The sequence below is a fragment of the Nerophis lumbriciformis genome, linkage group LG25 (assembly GCF_033978685.3).
Source record: "Nerophis lumbriciformis linkage group LG25, RoL_Nlum_v2.1, whole genome shotgun sequence".
Classification (NCBI taxonomy): domain Eukaryota; kingdom Metazoa; phylum Chordata; class Actinopteri; order Syngnathiformes; family Syngnathidae; genus Nerophis; species Nerophis lumbriciformis.
In genome coordinates, this window is record NC_084572.2 from 23,201,803 (window position 1) to 23,215,110 (window position 13,308).

At 38.3% G+C, this 13,308-nt stretch overlaps 1 protein-coding gene across 1 annotated transcript in view; it reads right to left on the bottom strand.

Annotated features, from left to right (window-relative positions):
* Positions 1–12,805, bottom strand: part of pglyrp2 (peptidoglycan recognition protein 2) — a 16,475-nt gene extending 3,670 nt beyond the window's left edge. The window contains exons 1-3 of the mRNA XM_061983950.1: positions 12,641–12,805; positions 6,040–6,900; positions 574–784 (exon numbers count right to left, since the gene is read on the bottom strand). Of these exons, the coding sequence (XP_061839934.1) occupies positions 574–784; positions 6,040–6,900; positions 12,641–12,716 (1,148 nt within the window). The 5' untranslated portion in view covers positions 12,717–12,805. The remainder of the gene's footprint in view (positions 1–573; positions 785–6,039; positions 6,901–12,640) is intronic.
* Between the last annotated feature and the right edge of the window lie 503 nt (positions 12,806–13,308).

Here is a 13,308-nt window from a genome sequence, read left to right on the forward strand (position 1 = left end):
TTAAGAAAAGTCCCAATATTGAGTGACATTTTTTTTGTAATTTAACAAAAAACGAGAAATTGTTATTTTAAAAGAAAAAAGTAGTACTCGAGACAAAAAAGGGAAAATTGTTATATTTTGGGAAAAGGTCAGTTATAAACCTGTGGTGTAAGAAGAAAGAAAAGGTCTAAAATTAATGACCATAAATTCATAATATTAGGAGAAAGTGTTGATTTTTTTTTCTTTTTTTTTTCGGAGAATCAAGTTGAAATTTATGGGAAGATATTGTACTTGTATGAGAATTTAACTCATAATACTATGTTAAGTGTTTTTTGTCATAATATTATAATTGAAATCACAATTTTATGAGAATACTTTAAAAGGAATACTAAACAAGTTGTGTGGTAACAGGCAAATAAATATCACTATGTGTAAATAAGTCATAATACTATGAGGAAAAATGTCACGATCTTAGTTAACGTCATTACGTGCTAAAAGCTGTGATGCTTAAAAACACCTTGCAAAGTTAGCGCCCTCTAGGCATCCAATTAGTAGTTTGTTCCAAATTGCATTCGTATGACAACAACGTGTCACCTGTATCCGATGTCGCTCCAGTTGCGCACCTCCTGGTGGAAGCGCTGCATGGCTCTCATGTTGCGGGCGCACGTTGGAAAGGACAGACATGGCCGGGAAGGTTCGTAGGTGTGGTGAATGTAGACGAAGCCAAGGGGCAAAGACAGTGGGATGGGTGTACCCTTGTGGGCCTTTGCCCCCCACTGGCAGCGAGGGATGATTTGAGGGCAATCTGGCGTAAAAAAGGGGAACATATCCAAGTTAGTGCAGTCTTGAATGGAACCAAGTGCAATAGAGTCTTAATATGCAGCAATTATAGTTTATTTATGTAAACGGGCATTACTTGGAGAAAGGATGTTATATCTGAAATACACACAAGGTGTGTCAGACAAGTTCTAGGACTGCCACAACTCTCGCCTCTTCCGCGCACCGAACGCTGCACAATCTTTTTTTTAAGTACTGGTTGATCGTCTGAAAGAACTGGTAGTGGAAGGATGGCATCGACATCAACAGTCTGGAAATGTTCCCATACACCTTGTGTACTTCATTTTTTTCACTTCCGTCCATTAAATTGAACTGCAGCCAGTTTAGATTCCAATTAAAAATATGCATTTATTGGTTTGAAAAAGGGAAATGATAAGAACATGAGAATTCACCCGTTGCCACTCATAAACAGAATACAGTGGGTACGGGAAGTATTCGGACCCCTTTATATGTGTCTCTGTTTCTTTGCAGCCATTTGCTAAAATAAAAAAAGTTCATTTCATTTTCTCATTATTGTACACTCAGCACCCCATCTTGACGGAAAAAAAACAGAAATTTAAAAATGTTCGCAAATTTGTTCAAAAATAAAAAACTCAAAATGACATGTACATAAGTATTAATACCCTTTGCACCATTGGCAGCAATTACAGTCTCAAGTCTTTTTGAATACGATACCACAAGCTTGGCACACCTATCTTTGGGCAGTTTCACCCAGTCCTCTCTGCAGCACCTCTCAAGCTCCATCCGGTTGGATGGGAAACGTTGCTTTTCATCCAGAATGTCTCTGTACATTGCTGCATTCATCTTTCCCTCGATCCTGACTAGTCTCCCAGTTCCTGCCGCTGAAAACCATCCCTACAGTGAAGCATGGTGGTGGCAGCATCATGCTGTGGGGATGGTTTTTTGCAGCAATGTACAGAGACATCCTGGATTAAAAGCAACGTTTCTCATTGGCCTGGTGCCACAAAACTATTTTCCTATTAACTACAAATAATGTATCTCTTTTCATTTATATACACCAGCCATGTATAATACAACGAAATGCTCTTCCACTCTGTGGAAGAATGTGTCTAATTCACTTATATAGCTATCCATCGAGCTGTTGCCACCATACTTGCCAACCTTTAGACCTCCGAATTCAGGAGACGGGGGTGTGGGGGGGCGGGGTTGAGGTGGGGGGGCGGGGTTTGGTGGTAGCGGGGGGTGTATATTGTAGCGTCCCGGAAGAGTTAGTGCTGCAAGGGGTTCTGGGTATTTGTTCTGTTGTGTTTATGTTGTGTTACGGTGCGGATGTTCTCCCGAAATGTGTTTGTCATTCTTGTTTGGTGTGGGCTCACAGTGTGGCGCATATTTGTAACAGTGTTAAGGTTGTTTATACGGCCACCCTCAGTGTAACCTGTATGGCTATTGATCAAGTATGCCTTGCATTCACTTGTGTGTGTGTGTGTGTTAAAGCCGCATATATTATGTGACTGGGCCGGCACGCTGTTTGTATGGAGGAAAAGCGAACATGACGACAGGTTGTAGAAGACGCTGAGGGCAATGCCTTTAAGGCACGCCCCCAATATTGTCGTCTGAGTGGAAAGCAGGAGAAATTCGGGCGAATGGTTGCCCTGGGAGATTTTTGGGAGGGGCACTGGAATTCGGGAGTCTCCCGAGAAAATCGGGAGGGTTGGCAAGTATGGTTGCCACTCATAAACAGAATAGATCATGGCACGCTTGGCGGTGGGCTGTTAAGGGCAGAAGTGGGTAGAGTAGCCAAAAATTGTACCATTACTTTTCTGACACACATCATGTAACAAATACCATTTTTACTGACAGGCAGAGCAATGACATACTCTTCTACTAGGTGGAAGAATGTGCATAATTAACATGTGTACCTACCCGTTGCCACTCATAAACAGAATAATAGATCATGGCACGCTTGGTGGTGTGCCGTTAAGAGCAGAAGTGGGTAGAATAGCCAAAAATTCTTAAGTGAGAGTACCGTTACTTTTCTGACACACCTAGTGTAACAAATACATTTTTTACTGACAGGCTGAACAATTAAATGCAGAATGTGCATAATTAACATGTGTACCTACCTGTTGCCACTCATAAACAGAATAGGTCCATGGCAAGCAAGGTAGTGTTCAATTAGGGTTAGGTAAAGTGTTTTGAATGCCCTTTTTAAAATGGTTGATAGTAAAATGTACCTTCTATTATGCATTTTACTGAGCAATTAAATGCTCTTCTACTAGGTGAAAAAATGTGCATAATTAACATGTGTACCTCACCTGTTGCCACTCATAAACAGAATAATAGATCATGGCACGCTTGGTGGTGTGCCGTTAAGAGCAGAAGTGGGTAGAATAGCCAAAAATTCTTAAGTGAGAGTACCGTTACTTTTCTGACACACCTAGTGTAACAAATTAAAGGCAGAACAATTAAATGCAGAATGTGCATAATTAACATGTGTTGATAGTAAAATATGTCTTCTGTTATGCATACTGTATGTTATTTCCCAAAACCTCTCATAAAAAAAACAACCTGCTGCCACAGTTATGAGAGTTTTTTATAGAAATAAATGAGTTACCCAGGTGGAGCAGACAAGAGGAGAAGGTGAGAAGAAAGCAAACAGTTGTTATTAAATCTACCCAAAAGTAAGAGCTAACGTCAGTGCAGGATGCACGTGGAGAAAGACGCTCTTCATCGCAAATATTTCAATATTAAAGCTCTCCAAATGGTAAACTTTTGTAACCGAGGTTCTGGTAAAATGTAGTGCAAGCTCGGTGGATAGAAACTTGAGAGACACTTGTTTTAAATCAACAGTCTTGTTAGTCAAGAGCAGGGGTGACAAAGTCATTTTAGCTAAGTGGCCGCATGGTGGAAAATCTATTCCCAAGTGGGCCGGGATGGTAAAATCATGGCATGATAACTTAAAAATAAAGACAACTCCAGGTTGTTTTCTTTGTTTTGCTTTGGCCAAAAATAGAAAAAGCACATTCTGAAAACGTACAAATCACAAATAATCCTCTCTAGACAAAACCCTTCAAACTTGTTGAAAATTCTAAGGAAATTGGTGCAGCTTCAAAAACACAATGAGTTTAGACTTGGTCTCAGTGTATCTACAAAGCCAGGATTAAACTTTAAGTCAGTATTTCTGGGATTGAACAAGAAACACAACATGTAAACTCTTCTAGGTATCAAATACCTCCTTTGTCATGTCCACGTGTCAATCCAGTGCAAACTCAACAAACCGTAAGAAACGGAGGTAAAAACTATTCAAAAGGGTTAAGTTCACTTTACTTGTGTTTGACAGAGACATTATGGGGGAGTAAGGGTGCCGAATGACGATGTGTTCGAAGCAGAAGACATAAAACGGCAGGTTTTAAGTTTCATGTGGGTCGAGGAGGAGGAGCCACAGTCACCCTTTATTGTGTACCTCTTGCTAAACCGTTTGCTTGCCTAACAGAATTGCAATTGTGACATCCAGTGGACACATTTAGAACAGCAGTTTCTTTCGTTAAAAAAAAAGCAGCTCATTTTAATACTTGGCAAACTCATCACCGGGCCGTACGTTTGACACTACTGGTCAAGAGCATTAAGAGCTCTCTTTTTCCCACCAGTCACACACTTTCGGTTTTCACAATAATAGCACATCCGGTCCGATAATGATCTTTTGATTAACATTCCTATCAATCGCAGTAAAAGGATCAGTGATACTCGTTGTGCAGCTCGTCATGCTTCAAAGGGGAACATTATCACCAGACCTGTGTAAGCGTCAATATATACCTTGATGTTGCAGAAAAAAGACCATATATTTTTTTAACCGATTTCCGAACTCTAAATGGGTGAATTTTGGCGAATTAAACGCCTTTCTAATATTCGCTCTCGGAGCGATGACGTTACAACGTGACGTCACATCGGGAAGCAATCCGCCATTTTCTCAAACACCGAGTCAAATCAGCTCTGTTATTTTCCGTTTTTTCGACTGTTTTCCGTACCTTGGAGACATCATGCCTCGTCGGTGTGTTGTCAGAGGGTGTAACAACACGAACAGGGACGGATTCAAGTTGCACCAGTGGCCCAAAGATGCGAAAGTGGCAAGAAATTGGACGTTTGTTCCGCACACTTTACCGACGAAAGCTATGCTACGACAGAGATGGCAAGAATGTGTGGATATCCTGCGACACTCAAAGCAGATGCATTTCCAACGATAAAGTCAAAGAAATCTGCCGCCAGACCCCCATTGAATCTGCCGGAGTGTGTGAGCAATTCAGGGACAAAGGACCTCGGTAGCACGGCAAGTAATGGCGGCGGTTTGTTCCCGCAGACGAGCGAGCTAAACCCCCTGGATGTCTTGGCTCACACCGTCCCTTATGCCACCGAAGATGATCAAGAGAAGAATATCCGACCCTAGCTTCCCTGGCCTGCTGACATCAACTCCAAAACTGGACAGATCAGCTTTCAGGAAAAGAGCGCGGATGAGGGTATGTCTACAGAATATATTAATTGATGAAAATTGGGCTGTCTGCACTCTCAAAGTGCATGTTGTTGCCAAATGTATTTCATATGCTGTAAACCTAGTTCATAGTTGTTAGTTTCCTTTAATGCCAAACAAACACATACCAATCGTTGGTTAGAAGGCAATCGCCAAATTCGTCCTCGCTTTCTCCCGTGTCGCTGGCTGTCGTGTCGTTTTCGTCGGTTTCGCTTGCATACGGTTCAAACCGATATGGCTCAATAGCTTCAGTTTCTTCTTCAATTTCGTTTTCGCTACCTGCCTCCACACTACAACCATCCGTTTCAATACATGCGTAATCTGTTGAATCGCTTAAGCCGCTGAAATCCGAGTCTGAATCCGAGCTAATGTCGCTATAGCTTGCTGTTCTATCCGCCATGTTTGTTTGTATTAACTATGTGACGTCACAGGAAAATGGACGGGTGTTTATAACGATGGTTAAAATCAGGCACTTTGAAGCTTTTTTTAGGGATATTGCGTGATGGGTAAAATTTTGAAAAAAACTTCGAAAAATATAATAAGCCACTGGGAACTGATTTTTAATGGTTTTAACCCTTCTGAAATTGTGATAATGTTCCCCTTTAAAGTGCAGCCTGCATGGTTGTTTCCAAATGACCATGTTGTTTATGTTATGTGGAGGGCCCCAATGACTAGGTTTGCCTTGGGCCCCCAAATGACCTTAATACGCCCCTGGTTGGGGGTTTTGGGTTAAGACTTACCCCAGTACTTGTGCACAAACGCCTCCAGTCCTTCCTTAACCGCCTTCTTGATGCCGGTGTCCATGGCGATCCATTCTGTCTTCTCCAATCTCCACACCAACGCAAGCGTCTCCATCACCTCACTGTGAAGGTCAAGAGGTTCCAGAATGGACCTCGAGATCTCCCTTCGCCTCGGACTAACGTGTTCGGAGACGTTATCAAGACCCCGCCCCTTGCGCAGAGTGAAACTGTAGTACGCGTTCAGGATCTGGCTGAGAGCATGCGGCTCGACAGCTGTGGGTGGTTTGCTGATTTCCGTGCCAAGTATTACTCCATCCATCCCCCCGTTAATAACGGCATCGGTGGCAGGCGTGGCGGGCCAATGGAGCTTGAATACTTTGGGGCGCCGCACGCTGTCCCAGCACCCATCGGGCCCCAGGCGATTGGCTAAGGGGATGTCTTGGAGGCTGAGGAAGGCTAATCCAAGCGTCCTTCCTAAGGTCAGAGGAAAGAGCCCGGTGGCCAAAGTCACCTCCATCTTCGCTTTGAGTCCAGACTCGATTCCTAGCAGTAAAGGCGCCAGGGCGACCGTGGTGCCGTCCGGGGCGAGGGCCACCCCTCGCTCCTCGCCGTTATTTGTCACAATGTGATGGATAGCCTTGTCGAAAAAGCTGAAAGAGGAGACGTTGAGGATGGAGGTCTCCAGGCCCGCGGCGTCACTCAGGTTATACGAAGCACCCAGGAAGTGGATGGTCATGGCGTCGTCATGGCCCGCAGTCCTCCGCAGGGCTCTGACCAGCGCCAGGGCGGACAGACCCGGGTTGGAATCCTCCAGCTGCTGCACGGCGTGGATGAAGCTGTCCATGCTCCGCAGGTGAGTACCTGCATGACCATTGCAGTGAGTCACACAGCAGAGCCACACTTCCCCTACCAAACTAAATACTTACCTACTCATGTTCTAGACCAGGGGTGGGAAAACTTCTTGGCTCAGGGGCCACATTGGCTTTTGAAATTTAACAAGACAGGCCGGGCGAACACATGATGCATTTCAAAGCATATCATATTTGTTGGAACTAAGAGTAGACTTCCCAAACATTTTAGTCATAATACATCTATTTTCAACAATATCATATCAGAACCTCAAAGAAACATTATTAAAGGGTACTAAAGAGTTAGCACTTAAATTATCTTTTAGTGTTGTTGATCACCCTTTTTTTGCCAATGTGTCAAAGTCTAGTGTCAGTTTTGTTGTGGCAATTCTCAAAACAGATCTTTGCCTAATTTTGTTCTAATATTTGGCGGGCCGGATTAAAAAGACCAACCGTAGTTTACCCAACCCCGTCCTATACTGTCCTAATCTTACAAGAAGAAGATGACATTTTTATACAATGAAGCCGTAATTTTCCAAGAACAGATCAAACTTTTATATAACCAGGATTAGTGTTGTCCCGATACCAATGTTTTAGTACCGGTACCAAAATGTATTTCGATACTTTTCTGTACTTTTCTAAATAAAGGGGACCACAAAAAAATTTTATTATTGACTTTATTTTAAGAAAAAATCTTGCGGTACATTAAATATATGTTTTTTTGTAATCAAAGAACAATTTTGTCCTTAAATAAAATAGTGAACATACAAGACAACTTCTCTTTTAGTACCGTATTTTTCGGACTATAAGTCGCAGTTTTTTTCATAGTTTGCAACTTATATATGTTTTTTTCCTTCTTTATTATGCATTTTCGGCAGGTGCGACTTATACTGCGGTGCGACTTATACTCCGAAAAATACTGTAGTAAGTAAACAAACAAAGGCTCCTAATTTAGCTGCTGACGTATGCAGTAACATATTGTCATTTCTCATTCTATTTTGTCAAAATTATAGGGGACAAGCAGTAAAAATAGATTTTTAATCCACTTGTTCATTTACTGATAATATCTGCTTACTTTCTATTTTAACATGTTCTATCTACACTTCTGTTAAAATATAATAATCACTTATTCTTCTGTTGTTTGATACTTTACATTAGTTTTGGATGATACCACAAATTTAGGTATTGATCCGATACCAAGTCGTTACAGGACCATACATTGGTCATATTCAAAGTCCTCATGTGTCCAGGGACATATTTCCTGAGTTCATAAACATAATATATATTTAAAAAAAACAACAACAAGATGTTCTGATGCCAACAAATATCGATGTAATCTTAGTAGTATCGACTAGAAACGCTACTGTACTTGGTATCATTACAATGGATGATACCAACCATTGTAGAACTACAATGGCGTTTGTAGATCTACCAATGGCGTTTGTTTACATTTTGACGCCTGTGAGCTATGGTGTGTAGTGAAGCATGTTTAGCTATTCCTCTTCCTGCAGGGATGATACTTGTAAGAAACTTACTTTATTTGTCGCCATGGAGGCGAGGATTAGTGATTTAAAAGTAGCTAAAACACTGCCGACTGGGACAGGACGTTAGCCATGTCTTAAAGCACCTCTTCCTGAGGGCGTTTCAGTGTTATAACTTCACCTTTACCGTTAGTTTTTAGGCCAAAATGCATCCGTTATCCCTTTTCTGTCTACACACTGTGTCTGTTTGTAAGTACTCCGTGATTGTGCACTGCCGAACATGCTCCTCTGCTTGTAAACCAGCAATGTCATGACGTGACGACGCGCCGTCATGCCCGGGAACCGGTACTTTTCAAACAGAGTATAGTACTGTATTTGATTCACATTAGTACCGCGATACTATACCAGTAACGTTATACCGTGCAACCCTAACCAGGATATAACTGCAGTATTATGAGGAAAGTCAGAGTTTTAAATAGTGGTATTGTCATTTTATGAAAATAAACTTGTAATATCGTGACAACAGACAAAATTATTTGAAAATTAAATAATAACTTTGGCAAAAATCTGTACTGTTACGAAGATAAAGTAAAATTTTTTAATCCGTCTCTCATCTCACAAATATAATGTATACAAATGTAAAAGGAAAAATAACGCGGTTTTTCAAAAATTAAGTCACAATTCTAAGAGAAGCAATGTAATATTACGACAAAAAGTGTTTTACCAGAATAACATTGTAATATTATTATAAAAGTTCAGGTTTACAATAATTTTTGCATAATTTTATGAGAATAAATGTGTAATGTTACAACAGTCAAATCAAGTAATAATGTTATGAGAAAAAGCTGTACTGTTACGACAATAAAGTCCGATGTTTAAAATTTTTGTATAATCTCAGAAATATGTCAAAATGTAAAAGGAAAAATAACAAAATTTTCCGAGAATTAAGTCACAATTCTAAGAGAAGCAATGTAATATTACGACAAAAAAGGTATTTTACCAGAATAAAGTTGCAATATTATTATAAAAGTTCAAGTTTACAAGAATTTTAGCATAATTTTATGAGAAGACATTTGTAATATTACAACAGTCAAATCAAGTAAAAATGTATTGAGAAAATTCTGTACTGTTACGACAATAAAGTCAAATGTTTTTAACCTCTCTCTAATCTCACTAATATGTCAAAATGTAAAAGGAAAAATAACGCAATTTTCCAAAAATTGAGTCACAATTCTAAGAGAAGCAATTTAATATTACGGAAAAAAAGTATTTTACCAGAATAACGTTATTATAAAAGTTCAGGTTTACAATCATTTTTGCGTAATTTTATGAGAATACAGTAAATGTGTAATATTACAACAACAGTCAAATCAAGTAATAATGTAATGAGAAAAAGCTGTACTGTTACAACAATAAAGTCAAATGTTTTAAATCTCTGTATAGTCTCAGAAATGTAATGTCAAAATGTAAAAGGAAAAATAACGCAATTTTTCCGAAAATTAAGTTACAATTCTATATTACGACAAAGTATTTTACCAGAATAAAGTTGCAATATTATTACAAAAGTTCAAGTTTACAAGACTTTTTGCGTAATTTTATGAGAAGACATTTATAATATTACAACAGTCAAATCCAGTAAAAATGTAATGAGAAAAATCTGTATTTATAGAACAAGAAAGTCTAATTTTTCAGAGAAATATTTCCTTAACTCACAAATGTAAAGCCAAAATGTATAAATAAAAATATGACAATCTTCTGAGGATGAAGTCATAATTCTAAAAGAAGGGCTGTAATATTAAAGATAAAAAATATTTTACCAGAATAAAGTTGCAATATTATTATAAAAGTTCAAAGGTTACAATAATTTTTGTCGTAATTGCCAGAGAATTAAATTATGAGTTCATCAGAACAATTTTGTAGAAACCTTGTGAGAAAAATCTATGTTTACAAGAATAAATAATTAATAATAAATAATAACAATAATAATAATAATAATAATAATCTAATAAATATGTCCGAATCTAATGGGAATAAAGTCAAAACGTTTATGGGCAATTGAGTCACAATTATATAAAAGAGTTGTAATATTACAACCCAAAATAATTTGTACTGAATAAAGTTACAGTATTATTACAAAAGTCCGAAGTTTACAATAATTGATATTATTATTGCTAAAGAATTAAATCGTAATTTTATCAAAATAAATTTATACACAATTTTGACACATTCTGAACTCTTTGGAAATTAGGTAGTTAATTCATGTGAAAAATCTGTACTTTTACGACAATGAATTAACATTTTTCCGAGAACTATTTCTTAATCTTACGAGAATCAACTCGTAATGTAACGAGGAAACATTTTCCGAGAATTAGTTCACAATTCTAAGAGAAGAGTGGTAATATTAAGACAATAAATATTTCACCAGATTAAAGTTGCAATAGTATTATACAAGTTTGAAGTTAACAATATATTTTGTTGTAATTGCCAGACGATTAAATTATGATTTAATACAATTGTAGACAAAGATAGCATATTCAGAATGCTTTCAAAAAAATAAGAGGTATCTTCTTTTACAAGAATAAAATTAAAATTTTCTGACAAATATTCCCTAATCTTACGAGAATAAAGTTGTACTCTAACAAGAAAAAAAAGCAGTTTTCCGATAATTAAGTCAAAGTTTTAAGAGGAGAACTGTTACGACAAAAATGTATATTACCAGAATAAAGTTGCAATATTTTAGAAAGGTCCAAAATTTCCAATCATTTTTGTTGTAATTGTCATAGAATTAAATCTTAATTTTATCAGATGACATTTGTACACAAATTTGATACATTCAGAAGACATTTACGAGAGAAATCTACTTTTTTAAGTAGTGACCTCATGAAAACATGTTTTATTACTTTTGAGAGAATAAAGTCCTAAATTTCTTTTTTTAAATCCAAATTTTATAGGAATAAATTGTAATGTAACAAAAAAGACGCCATTTTCCGAGAATGAAGTCAGAATTCTGCTAGCATAGTTGTAATATTACTGTATGAATTATATTTATATTATATTTTACCGGAGTTAAGTTTCTATATTATGCAGAAAGTCCAAAGTTTACAAAAATCTACACCTACTCAGTGGCCTAGTGGTTAGAGTGTCCGTCCTGAGATCGGTAGGTTGGGAGTTCAAATCCCGGCCGAGTCATACCAAAGACTATAAAAATGGGACCCATTACCTCCCTGCTTGGCACTCAGCATCAAGGGTTGGAATTGGGGGTTAAATCACCAAAATGATTCCCGGGCGCAGCCACCGCTGCTGCCCACTGCTCCCCTCACCTCCCAGGGGGTGATCAAGGGTGATGGGTCAAATGCAGAGAATAATTTCGCCACACCTAGTGTGTGTGTGACAATCATTGGTACTTTAACTTTTAACTTTAAAATCGCAATCCTTTGTCTCATTTTGTCCACCAAACGTTTTATGCTGTGCGTGACTGCACAAAGGTGAGCTTTGTGGATGTTGTTGACTTGTTGGAGTGCTAATCAGGCATATTTGGTCAGTGCACGACTGCGAGCTAATCGATGCTAACATGCTATTTAGGCTAGCTGTATGTACATATTGCATCATTATGCCTCGTTTGTTTGTGTGCCATGTTGTTCCAGACCACAGCAAACGTTACCCGGCTTGCAAAGATTGTAATAAATCCATTAGAAAAAGACAGCCTGCCATTTCCTTTAACTTGGACACACACATATATACCTTTGGCCAATCTGAGCCAGTAATTTCCAGGAGTTATCTCACCCTCTGAGAAGATTTACTAATGTTTTCTAATATTGTCAAAATGTGTAGAATAAACATTACATTTCAACATTTCTGTTAATGAAGATTTGTGTCAGCCAACACAGTTATTTTGATAGTAGGCTAATATAGCCAATATCAGAATCAGAATCAGCTTTATTGTCATTACGCAAGGTAACGAGATTGAGGCCATTCCATACAGTGCGATGTGTGCATGCTAGAAAAACAATGTGCAATAGACACTTATATAATGTGTTGCCTTCATTATAAGACTTATATAATAAGGCTCCAGACAGATTTTATTTTTTTCTATTTCTGGTCCAATGTGGCTCTTTCAACAGTTTGGGTTGCCGACCCCTGTCCTACCGTGTAGCACGGGTAATATTAAAGACCAAAAGGGGGACCGCAATCAAAATCTTGTTTAGGGCCCGATAAAGCCTAGTATGACAGTACAAAACAAACTACACACAGCAACAACAATTGGTCTCGTACCTGCCGGCCTGCCAGAAGTGAAAAGGAAGCAGCAGGATGACGTCAAGATGAAGAGTGGCGCCTGAAAAGACAACATGTTGTATCTCAGGAGCTGTAAGAAAGAACAAGTATGTCACATGTACTTCTACTTGTGTCCACTACTGAAAATATTGATTCAGCCTACTAAAAGTTCAAAATGAGAAAAACATTGACAGTTCCCACACAAAGGTCACATATGAAGCGAAAGTCCATGATAGATTTGTTAGTTTTGCTTAGCAAAGATTTGCTGTCTGTCCTAAAATCAATATGCTACTACAGTAGTTTAGGACACTACAGTATACACTTTGTACAGGGCTTAAAAGAACAAATACCCAAATAATTTTTATATTTTTAAGTATTGTTTATGTTAATGTAAAGAAAATATTCAACCACATAAAGCAGGCTTGTCCAAAGTATGGCCCGAGGGCCATTTGCAGCCCGCAGCTGATTTTTTAACGGCCCGCGGCACATTCTAGAATTATTATAAAAATATTTTTAAAAACATAAAAAAGTGGAGTAAAAGAGCAAACCGGTAAAATGTAACGAGAAAAAGTTGCAATGTTGTCACTACTAACACAAAGTAGCCATGCAGGCTGTTCTTTTCTTTGCTCAAAAAATAATAATGAATCAAAATCAATTATTTACCAATT